Source organism: Pithys albifrons, chromosome Z, assembly GCF_047495875.1.
Source record: "Pithys albifrons albifrons isolate INPA30051 chromosome Z, PitAlb_v1, whole genome shotgun sequence".
In the NCBI taxonomy this organism is placed as follows: domain Eukaryota; kingdom Metazoa; phylum Chordata; class Aves; order Passeriformes; family Thamnophilidae; genus Pithys; species Pithys albifrons.
This window is the reverse complement of record NC_092497.1, coordinates 17,942,669-17,965,571: the sequence shown is the minus strand read 5'-3', so window position 1 is coordinate 17,965,571 and position 22,903 is coordinate 17,942,669. Positions and strand designations below refer to the sequence as shown.

Sequence of the window (22,903 nt, the reverse complement as noted above, 5' to 3'; positions counted from 1 at the left end):
GTAAATGGAAGACAATTGCCAGAGAGGTCAGGCATTGTTTTGAATCTGGGTTTTAGGTCTTGTTACTCCGTGGTGGTTGTTTCTGGCTATCAGTAGATACTTGGCTTGCCTAAGTAAGATAATAATTAACAACCTTCTGCCACTTTTTAACAAAAAAGATAGTACAAAAAAAATACTTGCTCTTAAAAATTTTTTTGTTTCTTTTTTGCTGTTAAAGGAACAGGTGTGCTTAGAATAGATTAATTTTGTTGCCTGTTTTCAAATGCCACTCCTTGTACTTACTGCAGCTTGTTCCATTGCTGCTGCTCAAAATACTTCTCTTTCTCCTCATTCTTAGGTGATCTGATGACTGGTTTATACTCAGAAAAGTTAGAAATGTTGCCTCTGTGACTGAAACAGACTGATAGTGTGAGGTCCTGAATATCCTGGAGAGCATATTCAACTTTAGTACTAGAACTCTCATTCATGTTTATTAGAAATCTCTGCTTTAAACTGTTTGATTTCAGGATAAGATAAGTTGGAGGAGCTGACAACATCACTGCAGATTTACCAGCACTACACAGTGGTCCATGCTGGTTGATTTATTAAACCAGTGCCTTGGACTAGTTTTGTCCCATTGTACCAGACTTCCCTGTCAGAAAGGAACATGTATGCATTAAAAATCAGGTCTTGCTAGATATTTGCAGTTAATATTCTCTTAGTGGGACTGATGAGTAGTGAATTTGACATGTAGACTGGTCTCTTAGGAAAATAGATGGTGCATCTTTTCTGCATAATTTGGATAAAAAGCAATTGGCTGATGCTGGTATCTTCAGAAACAGGAGTCTCTTTGGTTTCAGCTTTTTTAGTGAGATATGGATGAAAGTGAAGATGTGCCAAAAGATTTTATCAAGCTCAAGTCTGAAAAGCTCTCTGTAGATGAAGTGTCAGAGCTGGTCGTTTCACCTTACTGTGGGGCAGTGTCTCTGTTCATTGGTGAGTTTAATTTTTATGAGCTGGATCTTGGGGTGTGTTAATGGTCTCATAAATGGAACATAGATTGTCCATATTCCAGACTTATGCTTCTCTCTCAAATCAATTCCTGGTCTGAACCTAGGATGCTTAGAAAACATGTTCTGAATTATTAGAGCAAGACCATGGCAGATACTAAACAGTTGCACTGGGATAAAGTGGTGAGAAGCTTTCCTGCTGGTATGGCTATCCTAGGGCTGACTAAAACAGCAGCTCTGGAGTACAGAACTGCCTGGAAGGCGTTCTCTCTGTATCCTTGGACACAGCTTGTTTAAGGTGGGAAATAGAATGTTGTGGCTATGAAAATCACATGCCCAGACCTGTATGTGCAGTCCTGTGACTCCAGTCTTAGATGAAAGTGAAGTACTGTTTCACCCATGGGCTGGTGAAGGTAAGGCTGAGAGCTCCATCCTGTGCATAATTTACATGGCACACATCTGAAACCCCTTTGTGCTTAAATCTTAGTGCTACTGGACTCTTCAATACTGAGCATTTAAAAATTGCCTAGGCAAGTGCAATAATAATAGCACCTTAGCAATTACCACAGGAGATGTTCCAGTCTTGGGCATTACAGACTGCGGACTTGTGTAAACTAAATTTTTCCTTTTATAGTAAAGATTTATCCTGTTCAAATAATCTCTTTAAGCAGCTCTAATTAGGATAGGTTGTTTCTATTTGCACAGTGCTGACCTTGACCATAGCAAGAGATCCTGGGTTTTACTCAGTATTAATACATTATATATTATTATCTAATAAATATATAGTATATATTATAAACATAGAGTATGTATTTATTGAATCAGTGCTTTTGGTTGATAAACCATTTTTGTTTAGGTACTACAAGAAATAATTTTGAAGGGAAAAAAGTGATTCACTTAGAATATGAAGCATATACTTCAATGGCAGAGACCGAAATAAAGAAAATCTGCAGAGATGCAAGACAGAAATGGCCTTCAGTGAAACATATTGCAGTGCACCATAGACTTGGGTATGTATGTCCAGACCTATCTTTCTGCAAGTGGAATATTAATGCTTGTCTGGTGCATGGCTGTGCTTACATAGTTGAAGGACTTGCAGGAGTGTTCAGAAACTGTAGTGCAGCAAAGCTGGTTCCAGGCTCTTGCTATGGAGCTAAGTTTCAAAAATTGAAATTGTCCTTTTAAAAATGTGTGTATTGATAGTGTTTGCTGGAGTCCGCATTTAGCCTTGCAGTATCTTTGATGCTGGGGTGATACTTTTGAAGTGGGAAGAAGGGATTGGAATTTCCCTCCAGAGAAGGTAAGGCTGTTGGTTTGTTTTATTTTTAAAAGATGTGAAGTTGTCAGCCCAGTCTTTTTATTTCTCTCTTCTGTTTAAGTGCTGCAGAATGTCCTTGTTGTCAGATTTAAGTCAGTTTATGCCATGAAAAGATCTGAAAGCTTAGGCTGTGGCGTGTGAAGAGCCACAGTAACTGCAAGCTCTGCTTGCAGGAGAACCTCGTGTTGTTCCTTGAGTCTTGAATAAGCATTTTCCGTTAGGTTCAAAGCATGGAACAGTAGTATCTGACATACTCTGGAGCCTTCCCTGTTCATCAGATTTCTCACTGAAACCAGCAGGATTTGTATAGTCCGAAGGAACTTAGGAAGTGATTGCCAAGGGTAAAATACTATGTCTGAAGTGTAGTTTCCTTAGATTTCCTTTAAGGTCAACACAGAGAGTGGCTCTCTTGAGGGCACCTCAAAGCATTTGAGATTTTTTCCTCTAAACTGTTTGCTGGAGGAGTGTTACTATAGAGGGAGAGTTAGGAGGCAGCTTTTGGGAATACTACCATTGTGAGGAGCAAACAAAACTTTCTGCTTCTTAAGTTTGGGAAACAACACACCAAATAGGAAACTTCAGAATTTAAAATCAGAATTCAACAAAAATCAAATTTCATTGCAAAATCTGCATAGTGTGGGGCACTTTATTTCTTCTTTCAGAAATTCTTGTGCAAACTGAGATGATTTCTTAGGTTTTCAGATAAGAACTGGCTGTTCTAACTTGCTTTTGTTCATCATTAAGCCAACTTCCAGTGAGTTTCCTATGTATTGTTGCAAGTTAACAATATTCCCCTCTTAATTCCATAGGCTCAATTTAAAAAAAAGAAAGAATAGAAGAAAAAGGCTATGTCTGGTGGGTTTATTTATTCTAAAGTGAGGAATTCTAACATCTGGTACTGATTTTGGTTGCGGTTTTCTTTCTTTTAAAAAGTGCATAATCTTTTGGACGTGGTTTGACACTTGCTTAGTATGAATGAGTCAGGAGACCATGTGGCCAGAATACTGACGTGACATGGCCACAACTTTTGGGTGCTCTTGATGTTAAGTGTTGGCTAAAGCTGCTGTTGTTCCTCTTCTCTCCCTAGTGTGGTTCCAATAACTGAAGCAAGTGTAATTATTGCAGTCTCCTCTCCACACAGAGCAGAGTCCCTTGAAGCTGTAAGGTACTGCATCAATACCTTAAAAGCATCTGTCCCAATATGGAAAAAGGTATGTCTGGGGACAAAATTGAATTTAGGCCTATGCTAGCCTTAGACATCTAGGCTGTCTAAGGGCTGTAGCAGGAGGCAGTTGCTCCTGGTGGGTTGTCAGTGTCTGGCAGTAATGAGTTTCTTCTATTGGAGCCAGGCCCATATGTAGCAGGAAGAACTTCTGAAAGGCTCTCCTGTAGCTACCATCCGTCTCCTCTTTCCTTTTGAAGCCATCCTGGGGCCAAAGTGAAGGAGGCCTGAGCTCTTCTCTTTTGAGTTGCAAAACTCAGTTCTGAGAAGGCTTGTGGAAGAACTTCATGTCAGCTTTGCAGTTCACAAGTAAAAGGAGCATTTCTTGTCCTTCTCTTTTCCTCTCATGCATTTGGCCTTGAGAAAGCACAAAGCATTAAGCAATAGCATACAATGAAGGGATGAGCAGAGGTCCCAAAGCTGGTATGGGCACTCAACAGTATGTGGAGAAATCAGGCAGGTCTATAAAGAGCCTCATTGTATAGCTGCAGTGGAATGCCTTCTCTCCCAGGCAGAACTTGCCATGCAATTAACAGTGATGTTCTCTGCATTACTCCACTTTTCTTACACCTCTTTCAGGAGACTGGAGTTCTGTGGTCTCAGAATGAGTAGTCAGGGTCTCAGAGCCCTGTTGACTTTGTTGCATAGTACTGGGTTGCTTCTGGGTTCAGATCTAATACTAGTATATTTGAAGTATTGATATAATACTTATTTTTTTAATACTGACATTTTGTTACACGTGAAAACTCTTCTTAAAATGATTGTACAGTAAGTACAATAGATACAACATGACTGCTGAGTATTCTACAGCTTTTGCATCACTTCTAGATCTCTTTATTGAGATATTTTCAGTATAGATGGGTCCTTTTAATTTTAATGGCTATCAGCCCAAAGTTCAGCAAAGTCAGTATATTCTAAGGATGCTGCACTCTTCTGCTTGCCAGCCAAGTGCTGTGTAGTCCTGTTGTGATCAGTAAATAATAGTGGGATGGCTGTTATTTGGCCTGGCTTGTGGCTGTATGTAGCAGAGTCTCTCAATATTGCCCATTCTTTGTTTATATTTGCAGGAGATTTATGAGGACGAATATTCTTGGAAAGAAAACAAGGAGTGCTTTTGGGCAAATTCAGAAAAATAACTGTACTCTTTTATAAATAAAGTGTTACTCTTCCTAATGAGCATATTCACCTTTGAATCGTTTTTATAGAGTATTCATAAGTTTCTAAAGAGGTTTCAATTTCAATAATTTAATTTGGACTGAGTGATGTGAAGTGAGTATTTATTAGAGTTTTCAAGTGTTCTTCACTATCCTTTGAAATCACCCTTTGTGCATTTAAACATGGAGTCAGTTTTTAAAACAATCCTCCCTAAAATTCTTGGTTGCAAGGTATTTAGACTACTCTGTGATATATTACTGCTTTAATGTCTTTACATTGGTAGTTGTGTTCTCTGTCTGCATGGGAGGTCACCGCAGGACAATTGCATTTTTTTTAATCTTAAAAATAGTCCAGACAGGTTTAATTTTATATGACTGTAGAATCAGTTTACAAGCTTCATGCTATTTTGACATTCTTGTAACATGAAAGGTACTTGAAGTAGATGAAATATTTTGGTACAGACAGAGAAGAAAATACAAACTATGCCCCAGAGTTATTAACTTTTTAGTAGTGGTTATGTTCCAGTAGCTCTGTCTCACTGAAACATTTTTACTGTGCAGCTGATATTACAAGTCTATTGCATTAAAAAATATGAACATACCTTGATTCAAAGTTAGATCTAATACTCTAGCAGCAACAAACTTGCATTAGCAATAACATGCCAAGCTCTAACTACTTAGTGATGTCTAAACATAATTAATTTTGAAGATGATTTTTTAGCTGTGTATTATTACAAATAGACAACTATAGTATAATTAGTTTTAGCAATTGGACTTTATATGTATTAAGATTAAAAGTCATCAAAATGGAGTAGTTTTTCAAAGAAAAGTGAGTCTCTTGAACTTAGTTCTGTTCATATATGCATTTATATTAACATTTATGATTTAATTTTAATACAGTTTTTCTCTTATTACTGTTTTGAAATCTAGTTAAACCAACTGACATAATATGCCTCTGCTTCCATTGGAAACAATGGGCTGTCTATCTGAGTAAGGTAATTTTATTTATGTTATTGTACTGTGCCATGGTAGTATTTAGATGCTGAGGGTTCAAGGTGACCTCATGTATGGCATTTTTACTAATGCTGAGAGACAGTTTTATCTAGTCATCACTGTAGACAACACAGTTACAAGGGAAGGGAAATAAGGTAAAGTAAAATTATTTGCTCAGTTTGTTCCTGTATCAGATATATAATCCAGGTGCAACTTCATGCTCCTGAATAGAGCCTGGGTGGAGAGTGGATCAGGACTAATGCTGGGGGTGTTTGTGAATAAAAAGCTTGCTGTGACCTGGCAATATGCACTTGCACCCAGAAAACCAGCTGTGTCCTGGGCTGCATCAAAAGCAGTGTTGCCATCAGGTCAAAGGAGTTGATTCTGCCCCTCTAGACACCACCTGGAGTACTGTATCCATCTCTGGAGCCCCCAGCACAAGAAGGATGTGTCCAGAGGAGGACCACTATGTTCATCAGAGGACTGGAGCATCTCTCCTTTGAAGCCAGGCTGTGAACTGGGGTCCTTCAGCCTGGGGAAGGCTCTACGGAGATCTTACAGCACCTTCCCATACCTAAAGGGGCCTTACAAAAAGGCTGGAGTGGGACTTCACAAGGGCATGTAGTGATAGGACAAAGGGGAATGGCCTTAAGGCTGAAGCCAGGGTAGATACTGAGAAGAAATTCTTTACTGTGAGGGTGGTGAGACACTGGAACAGGTTGCCCAGAGAAGTTGTGGATGACCCATTGTGGAAAATGTTCAAAGCCAGCTTAGATGGGACTCTTGAGTAACTTCGTTTAGTGGAAGGTGTCTGGGCCTGTGGCAGGAGGGTTGGAACTGGATGATCTGTAAAGTCCCTTCCAACCCCAACCAGTCTATGAGTCTATGACCATTTTATCACACACTAGTGAAGCCTCAGCTCTGTAATCAATTTCCTTGTGTCTGCAGTAAAAGTCTACCAACAGCTGCTAGCTGCACAAGAGTAAAAAGGAGGAAAGCAGATGATGATCCTTTACCTCCAGGGATTTCAATAATTTTTAATACTTAGTTATTGTATCTAAATTACGTAAACGATAATGAAACATTCAGCTTCAGGCAGAGACATGGTTATACTGTGCTTATTAACTTACTGATTCACTTCCCTCAGTGGAAGTGAGTCCTTCTGCAGGACAGCAGCTGCATCTTGTGTGCTTACATATACACACCCTACAAACCATGTGGGCCTGATTATCTAGGCGAGCTGAGCAAGTTCAAGATTGAGTTTTCGTTTGTTTTGGAGGTTGGAGAGAAGTCCTCTGCTGTTTCAATGTCATTTTTATCGGGAATTGTACAGAATCCTGAGCACAAATCGCTTCCTCTGTCAAATTCTTTTTCTCTTTACAAGAGAAAGACATACATGACCTTTTCGATTTTTGGTGTTCAGTTTTCCACATTGATGTTTTCTGTTACCACACAACTAATTAGTGCACAAAAATAAATGTTCATCTTATCTTTCAGTGGATGGTTTATGAATGGAGTAAAACTTATGTCTTGCTTGCATCCTGGTGCAAGGGATAGGGAAAAATAGTGGTGTTCAGAAAAGTTAAATTCTACTTGGGATCTCATGATTTGGGGCAATTCCTGTGTTGCCGTAGTGCTGCTCTAGTTCCTTTCTAGTGTCGCAGTCTTCTGGAAGATTTCTCCAGGGTGACCTTAAGTGCACCTTCCCCATCAGCAGTGCAGCTGGGAAGAAGGGTGCAGAAAAGGAGAGAGAATAATTGTGTACTTCCCCACAGTGACCGGGAACAATGAATGGAAGAGATGTTGTACTGAGTCACAGCTGAGTGTTACAATGTGTGTATGCTGCCATGGTAAAAACAATGAAATGTCATTTTGTGTCCCTAGCTGTGCATGAGGCAAGTACTGCTTTGTTCTGGAACAATGATGTAGCAGTCTTGTGTAACTTTGGGTTCTTCAGCTGGCATCTAAAAGCGAAATGGAAATGCCTCTAGGAGGGATGTTGTGCATAATTAGAGGTAAAATGTATCTCACTGAAATTTAAGTCCATACTCCAAAGTCAGTGTTCTGTCTCCCTCTGTAGGGCTACCCTCTCTGCTAGGGCAGTATTATCATAAAGAGGGCAGATTATTGTGTTTTAAGGTAGCTGCCTAAGGGTATGTCTGGAGTGACCCAGAAGTGTTTCCAAATTTCTAGGCCAGGGAATGAATCCCAGCTGTGTCTTCTCTGTGTGTTAGGGAAAGATGTGGCTACACATGTCCTAATATCCACACTTACAGGACCACGCTGGTGGATGAGGGCTACTTTGTCTTCTGGGGAGGTCCACTGAGTGGGATGAAGGGCAGCTGCAGATAAACACACAAGGAAGTCCCAGGCTTCTGGAACGAGTCTGGCTGTTTCTATGCCTTGTCTGCAGGGGAGAGTAATCATGCCCCTCCATGGCTCTACCAGGTGTGTTACGTTGGTGGCTCTTGATGCAGAGAGATTCCCATGAATAAATTCTGTAGACCAGAGGGTCATGTGATTCCTATAGAGATCTGCCAGATAAGGGCTGTCAGTGAAAGGGAAGTGCATGTCTTTGGCATGGAACTTTGTCCTGAAAAGATGTCTTAGTCTTGGCTGGCAACATTTGAATACACCGCTCCATCCCCTTGGCTGAACATCGATATACCAACATTGCTTAATTTTAAGAGCTTCCTTTCCTGATAATTCTACTCTGTTCTCAAGATAAGCTCAGCCTGATGCATATGATGAAAACAGTAATGATGGACCGTTATGGAATAGCTGGGCGGGGACAGTGGGCTGTGTTATAAGGCGCCTACCCAGGAGATGGCAGCCAAGAGATGGCTGAGCGGCAGGATTGGCTCCTGGCCGGCTCAGGTGCTGCTGTGCTGGGAAGTACAGGTCCTTGTGTCAGCTGTCGCTCATGAAAGTGGCATTGTTGCACTCAGGAATGAAGACTTTAGATTGCTCGGCTTTAAACTAGATTTTTGGCCTTTTTCTTAGTTCACTTTTCCTACAGCTATTCAAGTAATTTGTAGTTTTATAGACTAGCACATTCAGTTACTCCTTCAAAAAACATTAAAAGGAAGGAGCGGCTAAACCTGCTTATTAAATTGTTTGTGAAAGCAGACCAGTGTTGCCCATTAGCCCTTAAAATGCTCTGAAAAACTCAGGTCTTGAGCTCTTCCATTAAGTATCATGTGCAGGTGATGGAAGAGAGTTCAGAATAGCCTGATAACTAAAGGACCAATTTCTTGGAGTACCATAGGCCTGGTGTATCTTTGTAGCAGTTCTCTTTTAAAAGTTTCATTTCAACTATTTTAAGAGGGAAATACATTTTAAAAACTGCTAGCATACCAAAGCCTGTGATAGCATATGAATAATTGACCATAAATGAGAGCAGAAAGGTTGACTTTAAAGATAGGACCCAAGTTTTCTGAGGCAATGAAAATGTACACTTAATTATCTTTAAAGGCAATAAAAAGGTGAGGCAGTTAGCGATAGATTTTGAGAAACATTTTCATACCTTCATTTTCTTTAGTTTAACTTGTAAGCTTTTGCTGTAGCTCAGTTTTGGATGTAAAGTATATTTTATATTTTACATTTTACCCTGTTGTGCTTTAACCCCTGTCAGCAACCCAGCCCCACCCAGGCATGCACTCACTCTGCCCCTCGTGGGACGAGGGAGAGAATAGGAACAGTAGAAGGGGAATTTCATAGTTTGAGATAAAGATAGTTTAACCACTCATGCAAGTAAAGGAAAACAAGGAATTCATTCAGCACTTCCTGCTGGCAGGCAGGTTCAGCCATCCCAATGAAAGCAGAGCTCTATCATGTGTAACCGTGGCTTGGGAAGACAAACACCATCACTCTCAACATCCCCCTCTTCCTCCTCCTTCCCCCAACTTTATACGCTTAGCATGACACCATATGGGATGGGATGGAATATCACTGTGTTCCCTCCCAACTTCTTGTGCACCCCCAGCCTCCTCACTGGTGGGGTGGGTGAGGAGCAGAAAAGGCTTTCACCCTGTCGAAGCACTGCTCAGTGATACCTAAAACATCCCTGTGTTACCAGTCCAAAACACAGCCCCATAGCAGCTACTGCCAAGAAAACTTAACTCCCCCAGTCAAACCAGCACATACGTAAGTCAGTATTTAAGGAATCTGGCTTTTAATTCTGCAAAACACTGAAACTTGGTGAAAGACAGAGTTTGTGCCTTAAGATTAGGTTTGTTTGGTATTGTATTGTAGAAGTATTAAAGTTGGTAGTCTACCTGAATGTTTACGTACCACTGCTAAAAGTATGGAGAACTGGAAAGTGGAAATAAAAAGCTCTGTGAAAGCAGGTAATTTTCAGGTGGTAGTGACAACACTCTTTTCTATAGTCTTCCTATTAATAGCCAAGTTCCTCTGACTCTTCCTTTGCCACATTGTTCCTGTTGAAATGTTGAATTCAGCTTTTCCAACATATAGTGGGGAGTGGCCAGAGCTAGTCATGGCATGCTACTGCTGACCAGTTCTGTAAATCACAAAAAGTGCAAAGACTGGCAGAATGTGGTATAATTTTAGAAGCCAGTGATGATAACCTCATGTTTCTAGGAAGACCTGTTCATGGTAATGTTCTAACACCATTTATTCCATTGGAGTTTTTGAAATATTTTACATTAATGTGAGCTGACTTACATTACAATATAGTTTAGTGGTAGTGTTTTACTCCTGACTATGACCTACAAGACTCAAGTGCACTTTCTTTGTATACCTCTAGCAGAGTCATCCCCTTAGGATTCTCACTGTGTGCTTCTGGAACAAAGACATATTTGGCTCTATTTATTGCAGTGCTTTTTTCAGTAGCGTTGGTTTGCTTTACAGTGCTGTTTAAAAATAAATGAGTCTGTTTTCAGCAGTAGTCTTGGTTTTATTGCAGTAACACTGTTAGGACCTCAGATAGGCACCACAGTGATAACAGTCCCTGCTCCCATAGAGCTTACATGCTAGCTTTTAGAAGTCAACATTGTTACCGTTTTGTATATCTCATATTTATACATGGGGCTCTTATGAAACCAACTCTGATTTTGAACTTGATTCCAGTACTTCAAGAAATGAGCAGCTAGATATCACACCAGAATCAGATGTAACTTGAGTTTGCTGAACGTATTGCTGACTTTTCTTGCTGCAAGCACAAACAGAAGCCTGTGCTGAAGCACAAAATTTCAGAATATTTAAAACATGCTATTTTAAAAAAGTAAACTTAAAAAACCCCAACCCTTGCACACAATACAAGATATACATAATATTTCCAGTATTATTTGTGGCTGCGCCAACTTAAAAGTGCAATAGACTCACCATTACAAAAACTGAATTAGCTACTTAAGTATTAATTGTAAAAGAAAAATAAACTACTAACTTGAAGTGGTTAGAATACCAAAACCTTACCCATTGCTATGCCTGCCCTTTATTTTGGAAAAAAAAGTATTGTGTCCAGGCTGGGGCGGGGGGGAGAGGGGGGAGAATCCCGTTGTCTGTGTCAAAATAAAACGCAGTGAAGGCTAGTGAATTGAATCTTTGCTACCTGGTTGATAAACTGTTAAATCCCCAAAGAAGTTGCATGGTGGAAATTGACCTGAACCTCCCACCAACAGTGGAGGAAGGAAATCTGACTGAATGCCCGAATTTCCCTTGCAGGCAGCACCAGAAATGAAACATTCTGTCATCTGGCACATTGTGAAATTTCCCCTCTGCCCTGAAGTGCATGACCCTGATTATGTAGGAGCTTCGCACATACATGGGTGTAGGGTTTGTTTTCTTCTGCACAAGTTTATACAAGAACTGAGGCAGACAACTTTTTATCTTTACTTTCTGAGCTTTTGCCCTCAAGGTTTGTAATTGTAAGTCAGGAGCTTATTCTTTAGATTTATGCAATTGCTACTTTTTTGTTTTTGTTTTTGTTTTTTTTTTACTGTTTAAATAATTGTTTTGGTCACAGACTCAGCTGATGGCAAGACTCTTGTTTGACAACCAAGATCAGAATCTAGATTGTTCTTCAGAATGTTGAAAAAAATACCCACTACAAAACACAACATTTCATAGATAAAAAATAAATTCAAAACACATATAAAACTACAGTGAGCACAATCCAGCTGCTGCTGCAAATGAAGCTGTTATTTGCTAAAGAGATAGTTGGCTCCTGACTGATTACTGAATTAAAAAAGCCAGAGTAAAACTTTCAAACGTGCTCAAGCCTAGGACTTCAGAAAATAACAGAAAGGTGCCTAAGCATAATTAAAATCCAGCTTTGGGGGAAAGAAAACATGACTTTGGGTTCTCAATCAGGCACATTTGAATGTTTTCCTCTTCAAGTAAATCACCTCGAGCTGGAAACAAATCTCACTTGCATGGCAGCATACACAAAGAAAACACACACATCTTCTCTCACAATCGATTATAAGTGTAACACTGCCAGCCATGAGAGAGAAAGGCAGCCAAAAGGCCAACTCCCCTGACTGTTCCCTGTCTTACAGCATGGGCCTTTCTAAGACTGAGCTTTCATTATAAACAGGCAGCATAACAGCATGTGATAAACTTGAGGTGTGCAACCAACACAAAGTCACCCAAGTGTTGTGCTTAGAGCTCCTTCCAGAGCTCTACAGTACTTCACTGTATAAAACACAAGTTAACTTCATCAAGACATGAACAATTGGGACCAAATAAAAATGTGACAGGTAAGGAGGGTGTACTCAACTTTGGTCTCCTGGAGGGCACTAAGATGCTAAAGAAGTAAGTGCAGTAAACGTATTACAGAGCTTAGATCTTCACTATCCCCTTTAGTGACGTTTCATCTATCCCCTTTAGTTCACTTTATGCTCTTTAGTCTTGCAAAATCTTTAAGTACAGAATTAAAGGCAAGATCTTGACTGTCTTCCCTCTGTCAAAAGCCAAACTGGTGTCAGAGGGACTGAGAGTGTAAGGCCCAGTGTAATAGTAGTGGTAGTGCTTCTCAAGATGAAATCTGAAAACCAGGAATAACATTGCAGAGAACATGCTATGATTTTGAAATTCATATTTTCTTCTCGGAAAGTATGCCGAAGGCAGTTATACGTACCATTTGGCAGTATTTTCCCAAAACAATATTCTTCAGTAATTTAGTTGTGACCCTAGTGCAAGAAGTGTGGTGAACTTTTGGAAAACTTTGCCCAACCAGTTATCCTGTAGCACCCAGACAGACATGCTCATACATAGTTCCCAGTTTATAGATTAGTTAAGACAAAAGTTTGCTGGTGGAAATTACTTTTCTAAAACAATAAGGATGGAGCTAGTCAATGAAAAAATGAGTTTTCTTCTCCCAGTCTGGAAGCAGTATTCACCACACATTCATCATCAGCTTAATAGAAAATGTCCTTTACACATATGGTACTTGTCAACTGAATTACGAACTGATGCTTTTCCACAATAATCTGAAATAAATTGTTCTGTTTCACTCTGCAGTGGATCAAGAGAAGGATTTCTGGCACAGTATGTTACTGTATACTCCGGACCTGCCAGTTCTAAGGGCTAAGTTTGTTTGAAAGGCAGAAATTTACAAGAAAAGGCACTATAAATCATTTTTGAAAAAACCAAACTGTCCTGCAGTTACTCTTATAATAGAGTAAAATCTGTAAAATATTTTCATCTATAAAGACACTTTCATTAAAAAATGTTTTAAATGTTACTGAGCTTTAAGGCACTCCAGCTGAAGAACCGACTGGATCACAACTACTGTTGGTGGCTCAGATCTCCTCTTTATCCACATAACTCATCTTCTTCAGTCTTTGTCCTTTGTGAGTTCTGCAATTTCATCAACATCTTCTATATCCTGTGTCATTTTCTCATACTGTCTCTTGAAGAAGCCAAGCTGTGAGAAGTATTAAAATAACACCACATTGCAGTCAGTCACTGAGAGTTCATTCCTCAGCTAAGCTAAATACTCTGATGGTAGAAACCCACATGTGTGCCCGCACACACTACAGAGTGATTTGTAGACGAATTCCTGCCTCTAAAATGAAAGGATCTGGGCCCTAAATTCCTGCCTGGTGCAACTAAATGCCTAAACAGCAGTGCTGATAAGCTGTTTGTCTACCTGACAAGATTAAGACATCTCCATGCTGCCTTGGTATGCCAAGGAGCCCTTCAAACACCAATAACCTTGCACAAAGTGAAACTTCCCTCTCCCCTTTATCTAGGTATCCTTTGTAAATGACTTTTCGTCCTTGCCCTTTCTCTGTGTTTAGTATATATCCTCTCCTTCCTTGCTTTTAATCCCCAGCTTTGTCCACTGGGAAAATCATGGGCATTCAGAGCCCAGATGGGCTATTATGGAAGGAGGCAGACAGTGTCAAAAGGGAAAAAGTAAATGCCACAGCCCCTGCTTTGAATTATTGGCAACTCATTTATCATCTTTATGTTGGCAGTTTCTATGAGGACTCATTTCATAAACCATTCTAAAATACATCAAGGATGTAATGCCAACACAGAATTATTCATACCACCAGACTCCATATGCAGTTTTGTTCCACACCAGAGAAGAGAGATTCCACAGCAAATAACCCAGTGATTTTATCCCATTCTGTTCTTAACAATATAAACACCTACTTACTTTCCACAAAACAGCAACCAGTACTAACAGCAAGAGGAGTCCTGCCAATATACTGCAAATCACAACACCTACTGGTATCTCAGCTTTCTCATCTGGCTTCATTATTGTAACTGGGATCTGAAAGCAGATAGATTGTGTATTAAAGGTTAATGTTAACTGCATATGAAGTAGGATTTGTAAACCAAAGATCAAGAATGGCTGGAGTCACACATTCCAGGATCAATGACTGGAAAACACCAAGCAATTACAGCTCTTTCACTGGTTGTCCAGTGATGCCTGGTCACACCACCATGGCACACAGCATTGCCAGCTAAGGATTAGGGACCCTCCTCACTCCTGGTGATATGTAACAGGAAGAGAACCCATCTCCCTGCCAGCTTTCTGCCTCTCCATTAGCAGGAGGCCTTTCAGAGTTGTCCCCACATTACACAGACACACCATCACTGCATAAACCAGACACATTTACATGAAGGCAGGGGAGTAGCCTGCTGTGAAGCCCCATCTGCTCAAAAACAGACCTCTGCTGTGTCATCTGTAGAAGAAGTACATTCCACTAAGCATGTCAGAGCCTGTTATCTGTGGCGGGCAGCTGTAAGAGGCAGTACTAATCACTGAGGCCAGACACTACCATGCACTCACTGCATCTGCTGAAGTTTCAACCCTCCTGCTGGGGCAGGTACCTCTGTCTCCTTTGCCTGCTCTTCTGACCTCCTTTGAAACCACTAACAACTTGACAGATCTTCTCAGGTTAATCTGTGTCCTCCTGAGTCAACTGCATGAGTTTGCTGCAAGAGGTATGAGTCAAACAGGAGGGCTTCTAGCACACCTACCCTTCTTGAACTACAAACAAGACTAGAGAGCTCCAAGAAGAGCATATAGTGTCTGGAAATTAGTTTTCAGGTGATACCCTATCTAGTTGGATTAGGTATAACCAAATATGTAATTACATATAACATAGTTGCTCAGGGAGACATTAGTGTAATATTTATGAACTGTCAAATCTTTGGAATTAATCTTGGAATTACATACATGTATTTAGCTGAAGGTTTTTTTCCTTCCTGAAACATGATAAAATAAGTCACACTGGTTGACTTTCTCAGGGTTGCTTGTTCAGTGCATTTGTCTTGTGTAATTTAATCTTAAGCTTTCTGGGAAACTTGCACTGGAATGACATCTCAGTGATTTAAGCAGTTTCTTCTGGAAGGCTCCAGTGTTGTGCTAGGTGTGGCTGTGTATTCATTTCACTGAGGCAGGATGGCTTTGTGTATTTTCTAACCAAATGGCCATAATGATGATTCTAGCAGGTTAACGTTCTGTCCTCCAGCTGGCAGTCCTTTCCCACTTGGAAAAAATCTGAAAGATTTTACGCAAAAATACCTAAGCAACTTCCCCACATAGCATCACAAGGCAATATTAATTCGTTTGGCTAAAGAACAACCCCAGATCATCCAATCTAAAAAACCTATTTCATACGTATGTGCAATTTGCCTAGTAATGCTTTCTCCATTAGATTAACAGTGAAGTGGCACTGTTGGAAAGGAAAATTCATGTCCAAGAACAAATTACCTTGCCTGAAGTTAAACTGTGGTCAGTAAGACACCATGACTGAGATTCACCTTATCTACTTGTATATCTACAATATGGTTCCTTGAATTCCAAAGGAGGACATGCCTTTTTAGGGCCTAATTCACTCTAGTTATTTTCAAGATCATCTTTAAGATGAGATGAATTGCATTTCAGAAATACCTTTTCTTTCTGTGGATTAGGGTTTATAGAATGGTGAACTCTAATGTGGATGACTAATGTAGATACTAAGTTGAGTGAATTCTAGCATGGCCATCTAAATTAACAGGGTAAGTAGGGAAAAAAGCACAGGTTTCTTCTGCACTGTGTTGTTCCCAAAGCAGTGTGAAAGGCAAACTGAGTATCCCGGCTGGCCTGACAAGAAGTACATACAGTGCTGGGTAATGACTCCATCACCGAAGTGTCAAACTGTCTGCCCTTGAGAGACTGTACCTCCACAGCCTTGGCACATATTGCCAAGACTTCTCACAGAGCAAGAGGCTTTTGAGTAAGGATCAGGCCGTAAGTCTTGTGAAAAGCCACTGTGTTTCTTATGAACTGTGTGGATAACTTTCAGGATCTGTTCAGCCACTGCCTCAAAGGTGTGAAAGTCCCAGCTGCACATATGTCATTGTCTGACTGAGGAATTAACATTTATTTGTTAATTTATTTGTTAAATTGTCATTTGAATAATTAAATTCTAGTTCTCCTGAAAGTGCCAACAGAACTGCTGGTAATGTAGGTTTGGTAGTATGGCTTATGAGGTACCTAACACACCTGTGCAATTACCTGGAATATTTGCATTGTGTACAAATAACTTTCATCTCCTAACAGAAATACTAACCATGCCACAAAGCCAAAGCACTCAGAACACACCAAATACTGGCATATATTTTTTCTGAAAAAACATGGCAGTATTTCCAGAACATATTTCCATACATATTTCCTTTGCTCTTCAGCAAGTTGTGTCCGCATTGTCCATATGACAGCCAATCCAAATGCTAAAAATACTCCATATTCTTTTACAAATGAGATTAAGTATATTTTCTGGAGACCTGTGCCAAACACTTGTCTAGAAACATCAAACCATATATGGTTATTACACAAGTAATTAAGACTATTAATCATATTTTCAAACATGATTTCCAGAGTTCATTTATCTACAACAATTAAGTCCACTGCAGAAAGCAGTCCAAATTTTGATCTTTTCATAAACAGGAAGCCACATGAGTTTCCAAAGTTTCTAACTGACTTTTTCTGATAGGTCTACAATCTATTTGAGACCTACAGGTTTTAACTAAGTCTGGTTTATTTCAGTTGGCTGAAATAAAAACATTTAATAACTTAAGGAAGTTTTATATAGTCAGAAGTATACATTAGTTCAACACAATCAAATTGCTAGGTACTCCTAAAGGACACTGAAAACTAAGTATTATCACTTTAATGCAGTAAAAGAGAAGCTGAAAAAATATCACTTACAGTTAGGGTATTCTCTGCAATGATAAATAACTCAGGGTTATGTGTATCAATTTTTGCTTCTACAGAGAGTTGTAATGTCTGGAAAGTTAACTGAAAGAGAAGATTAAAACAATTGTAAAGCTCTGTTACAGGGCAAATCAATTAGACTACAGACATTCTAAGATGATTCTTTGAAATGAAGACTTCAGAACCAGAAAAAAGTCATAGTATTAAGAAAATTATCTTTTTATTTGTTCCTAGCTAACATGTACATCAAAGTAATAATATGTCAGTAATCTACACTTAGCAATGACCCTGGGGAACTGGTTTTTCTTTTTCCTTAACATACAGTTCAAGCAAAACAGAAGGAATTGTTTATATAACCCTTTTTATAGTTATTTCAAAGCTGTCACTGCTGCTAGCAGAAAAGAGATGAGGAAAAATAACAGTGAGCAATTGAGACATAGCAACAAAAGACAGATGGGAATATATCTCTGGCCTTTGAAAGAAATGGAAACTGGATGTTCTTTTACTCCCCCCCTCCCCACCCCACCACATCTCTATCCAATGCTTCTGGTCTTCCCCATTTATTTTTTCCCTATGTGTTTCTCTCCACTTCTCAAATCCTGACATGACTCTCTCAGCCTAAACAGAGATGACAAAAATCTTAGGCCAATTCCCATTTGAAAAAGAACCTTGTGCCAGATGCCACTTCTGTGGATGTACTTGGAGGAGAGGAGCATGGCTGTATAGACACTGACAGCTCACTGCTGCTCTCCTAGAGCACCACCAGGAATGGCCTAAGGTTTGTGGGAGCACAGAAGCACTCGCCAGCTGAACCAAATGCTCTGTCATTGTGCCTCCTCAGTCATTTCTCTGTGACACAGCCAGGTACCATGGGCCTGACAGAGGAAACATGGGCAATAGTGGGTCTGCAGCAGCTGACACATACTAAACTGACCATCCCTGCCCCGTAAGTTATTGGACCCTGCACTTTGGCCATCTGCCCAAGTGGTCTTTCCTGCACATGTGAAAGTTTAGAAACCCACTTGAGTGCTATTCAAGGTATCTTAATTCCTGAACACATCTTTGCTTAGCAGGTACTGGCAAGCCTGCTATGCCCTTCTTGCACAATGGCTGATTGCCACTAAATAGAAAGGCTGATGAGGCGCACTATTGAGTGAGTGCTTTCAAGATTATTTGGAGTGAACTTTGACAATCAAATAGAAAATTACAAGAAAACCTGGCATAAGATTTTTCCTTCCTATTGGCCAGTGATAAATTATTTCCACTCACTTTCTTGGGAGGGTAGCAACATTTTGTTCTGGTCTCCACACTCTGTACCTTGACAGCACTAAAAATAGTCTTGACCCAGATGATTTTAAAAAATACAGACTTTAAAAAGACAGACATGCTTTTTGTTGCACACTTGCATAACACACTTGCAATGTCAACCTGGCCTTTTATTTTCAAGAGTTGAATGCTAAAGCTGACAACAGCCCTGCTGCTAAATGTCAATACCTGCCATAGGACTCACCAGACAAACTAAAGAGACTGCGTCATGTTTCTAACGCTTTAGGCAAACTCAGGACTCCAAGACCATTTGATTGGTTGCCTAGCTAAAAAGCAAACATGGTCTAACTTCAAAAGTCTGTTACCTCATGATGAGTTATATCCTGGAGGACACGTGGTGGTTTAAAATGTGAAAGCCAATATATTATGGATAGATATTTTTAAGCATCTTGTAGGTCTCTAAGCAAGGAGTATTATTTTGACACCTACTCTAATAAAAACAAAAGTCAATTGAAAAACGTTTTCCACACTTTCCATAACAAATAAAACTGGCAGCGTTAACAAGGTTTTGATATTTTGATGTGACTTAAAAAGAGTACCCTGTAGGCTGTGATGTTCAAAAGCTCAAAGCACCGTTATTTTACAGGCTATGATGATATTGTACTCTGCTCTCCTATGGTGAGTTTTGTGGAAACTGTAGTCCCCCTTGAATGAATTCAACAGATGTAGGAAATGTTTTTTTTCAGCTGTGAATGTTGCATTATTAACAGCACTTTCAGATTGTGTGCTGGACTGAAGTTTTATCAGCTCCATTATTATGCAGCCTCACTACTTTACTTTTAGATTCAAGTTTTCAATCTGAAAAAACACACAGACCTATGGAAAGTAAAGGAAGATCATTCTAGATTGCAAGATCTCTTTACCGAACTGTGAAAATTATTAGAAGTTCAGAAATACTTGAGTATTGGATCCTTCATAAAGATGGAGCTCATACTCACAGCAGCAAAGGTTCCATTCCAGATTTGCGTGGACACATTCACAAAGTACTCTCCCTTCAGCATAATGTCTTCCAGTTTGCATGTGATGGCACTGCACTTCACATTCTTACAGTTCTTCCAGAGGAAAAGAAAGGAGAGGCACAGCATACATTAAAAACACATTTTAAAAAATGTTCTTTTAACATCCAGAATTTTTCGTCCTTGTTTTTGCCATTTTATGCATACAAATTAAGTGCTTGCAGGCTGTAAAGAATGGGCACTTTTTCATTTATCTCAGGCAGACAGGGTATGTGTGAAAACGTCCACAGGCTGAACTCCAGCACTATAAATGAGGAATGCCACCCCATCACAGCTTTCCTCACAAGTACAGCAATGAGTTACTGAGGATCAGCTCTGCATCCCTGTCCTGCTTACTGCAGTCTAGAGTCTTACTCACCAGTTCTTTGGAAGTTCTGAAGTTCTCTTTTGTGAAAGATGGAGAATAAGGTCTGTTCCCTATTTGCAGTGGATTCATCTGAGCTTCACAAGTAACACCTCTGGCCTAAGAAAGATGGCAGGAATGAGACTGGATGACATCATACTCAAGACTTTATCGTCATCATAATAATATATTTTTCTGGGACAAGATGGTGGCTGTGAAAGGCTAGACTGTGAATTATAGAACACTGAATTATCTAGGAAACTAAGAGAGACTATGTAGTTTTGGTCAAAGTTAAATGGTTCTTGTGGTAATTTCTTTCCCCCCTCAGTGGACTTGAAGGGTTCATTCTGATCTAAAAATTCCATTTTTGGGTAGCTTTCCCAGGAACTTGTGGATAAACCTAAGTGAAGAGATCCAGAATCCACAAAATCTAAGCTGGCGATGTAAAGATATTTCAACTCTGCCAAGTAATAGGCCAGTATACTGATCACATCATGGTCCTCCCTTTATGAGGAATGGACCACAAGAAAGGGCCTGGATTCTCTGAATGGAAATAATTATGTTTACAGTACTGATTAACCCCCAAAACACAGTTTGGTTTTCCACCTGATCTGTGGTGATGGTAGTTAGGTACATCAGTGGGTTGTTTTTGCTGGTCAGTTCTGGAAGATAGATTTTTACAGATGCCATCTTTACTGGAATATTTCCTGTTGTTACCTGTAAAACAAGTAACTCAGTTAATTCAGGCAGCTATGCTTTCATATGCATAAATAATTTGATATAGCAAGAAAATCAGAACTCATGGATGAGTATGGAAGAACTGAACTCCTTTTGTATCAATATATTTTGTATTGAGACATTAGGGTAGTAATTAGATTGTGCAAACAGTAAAGCAGAAAGTGTATTGTATAGCTTCGGGTTCCTGTCTGTTTCCTTAGCAAAGCTCATATTAACTGCATGAAATATGTTTTGAAAAGCAAATATTCTGCCACAGCCAATAGGCCTGTTTGTTCTTTGGAGCAGCAGTTACAGGAATGTAAATGGAACATAATTTAAGTTTCTTCCACGTTGCATACTTAGATCTAAGTTTTTTTTCTGAGTTATGTAATAAGTGCTGTCATTTGGCTAGTTCTTACATCTGGTTTGAGCACTTAACCCTCCCCAAACTCCAAGTTTCAAAGTTCAAGCCTGCGAAGACTTGTTTTCCTTTATCAATTTGGCAAAAGACTCTGTGAAAAAACAGTCCAACTTGGCCTAAGGTTAAACAATAACTATCTTCTAAGGATGTAAATAGTGCAGGACCAATCCCTCCCCCATTCTACTTGTGCAGTAATTGCAAATGTCATCCTTAACCTTATGAAGACTCTTAAGCATTTACTCCTCAGCTATTGCCATTTTTTTCCCTTACATGATGTATTCAAAAGCCTCAAGATCAGGCAGTGAAATCAGGAGTGTTTTTTCAACTATGTTTTGGGAGCAGGCTGCAGAGGGAGCTAAGGCAACTTCTCAAACCAGAAGCAAATACATTTACTAACCTTAACTGAGAAGTTGAACGTGGGGCCAATATCTTCAAAATTATTCACAGTGGAAGGAATGTTATGACCAGAGTATACTTCATAAAAGTTGATGTTGGCAAGCCTAGTTAACAACCAAAAAACAATACATTTCAGTTTGGCAGCTGCTTTGAAAACATAGGTTACTGGATATGCCTTTGTGATACACGTCAGACGTATGGCTAGAGGAAAAATGAATCGCTTTTACTGCTGTTTGAATTTTTTCATGGTGCATTGAAGCCAAGAGCTGGAGCAAGTGTGTGAAGGTAAGACTGGAGCACTGCAGGGGATGCAGGCTCTGCTTAGGCTTCTGGACCCTGTAGTGTTTCAGTGCTACACTGCAAGCTCCTTTCCTGGGCACAAACTGCAATTTTGAGTCTTGCAGTCTCCTTCCTCAGAAAGGGTCCCCTCAATGGTCTCTTGGTACATCTATAATGGGAAATACCAGCAAACTCTGAGGGAGATCCTGGGCCCTAACATCACAGACCACAGGCAGGCTTGTTTCACACTGCCTGCATGTGTAAACACATACCACCTTGCTTGTGTACATGGTACATATCATATAGCTCTCAGTCCTCTCTGGGTCACTTTCTTTAGTAATTATGGGGTTTAAAATCAAAAATTTCCAAACTAACATGAGGGTGGTTTCAGCCCACCACAGCACAGAATGACAGGTGTGTCATGGAAGAACATGCTGTGAGGGTCTATGGGTGCTCAAGGAGCTCAGCCAGTTAGAACCATGCTCAAAGACTATGAAAGCATCCCTGTAGAGTGCATCGCATCCACATGCCTGCTACCTGTTAGCAGCTCCTCTGCTGAATTACCTCAGAACTGTGTCTGCTTCTTCATTATTAGCTTTCTTTAGGAGGCAGTCAAATTTGAGCAGTCAAAAAGTAAGCTGGCAAGTGAGTTAACAGGAATTAGGGGCTATCACAACTCTTACATCAACTCTTCCTGTAACAGAAGCTGCAAATCCATCCTCTTTACTCTCTCCTTGTTTAATCTGGGTAATATCTGTGCGTACAGTCCCAAGTTAACATGTATACAGTCTCACACAGGTGGTTCATCAGTTATGTTCCTCCATACCACACTGTGGATCCTTTTTGATCCTCCATACCTTCTCCCTATGTCCCCTTCCTTGAAGGGCCTTCTCACAAGGACTCCCAGGAAAAGACACATGATACATTTTCTGCTTCCTTACTGCTGAAGACTTCAGTCCTTCCAAGATGCACAGTGTCAGCTTCCTTGTCCTTGCAGGAGTCAGTGGTAAGATTGATGTCCTGTATCTTCTGGAAACTCTGGAGATTAT

At 39.9% G+C, this 22,903-nt stretch overlaps 2 protein-coding genes across 3 annotated transcripts in view; one reads left to right on the top strand and one right to left on the bottom strand.

The window, feature by feature from the left end:
* Window positions 1-854: 854 nt before the first annotated feature.
* On the top strand, window positions 855-4,702 carry MOCS2 (molybdenum cofactor synthesis 2). Its single transcript, XM_071580761.1, has 4 exons — window positions 855-975; window positions 1,846-1,999; window positions 3,395-3,518; window positions 4,597-4,702. Exons 1-4 carry the CDS (start codon window positions 855-857, stop codon window positions 4,663-4,665), a joined length of 468 nt encoding a protein of 155 aa, XP_071436862.1. The 3' UTR covers window positions 4,666-4,702.
* A 5,871-nt stretch (window positions 4,703-10,573) lies between these two features.
* The window catches only part of ITGA2 (integrin subunit alpha 2), a 66,398-nt gene continuing 54,068 nt past the window's right edge, over window positions 10,574-22,903 (bottom strand). For both annotated transcript variants that reach the window (XM_071580759.1, XM_071580758.1), the window contains 7 exons: window positions 21,577-21,679; window positions 20,648-20,758; window positions 20,057-20,161; window positions 19,621-19,734; window positions 17,351-17,440; window positions 14,309-14,425; window positions 10,574-13,567 (listed from right to left, as the gene is read on the bottom strand). In XM_071580759.1, coding sequence (XP_071436860.1) covers window positions 13,478-13,567; window positions 14,309-14,425; window positions 17,351-17,440; window positions 19,621-19,734; window positions 20,057-20,161; window positions 20,648-20,758; window positions 21,577-21,679 — 730 coding nt within the window. In that variant the 3' untranslated portion in view covers window positions 10,574-13,477. The remainder of the gene's footprint in view (window positions 13,568-14,308; window positions 14,426-17,350; window positions 17,441-19,620; window positions 19,735-20,056; window positions 20,162-20,647; window positions 20,759-21,576; window positions 21,680-22,903) is intronic.

Bases quoted from the DNA above. Each gene is read 5' to 3' on its own strand.
- MOCS2 (XM_071580761.1), top strand. From the start codon at position 855: ATGGATGAAAGTGAAGATGTGCCAAAAGATTTTATCAAGCTCAAGTCT. The intron at 976-1,845 runs GTGAGTTTAATT...ATTTTTGTTTAG, and splicing joins GGCAGTGTCTCTGTTCATTG to GTACTACAAGAAATAATTTT. The intron at 3,519-4,596 runs GTATGTCTGGGG...TTATATTTGCAG, and splicing joins CTGTCCCAATATGGAAAAAG to GAGATTTATGAGGACGAATA.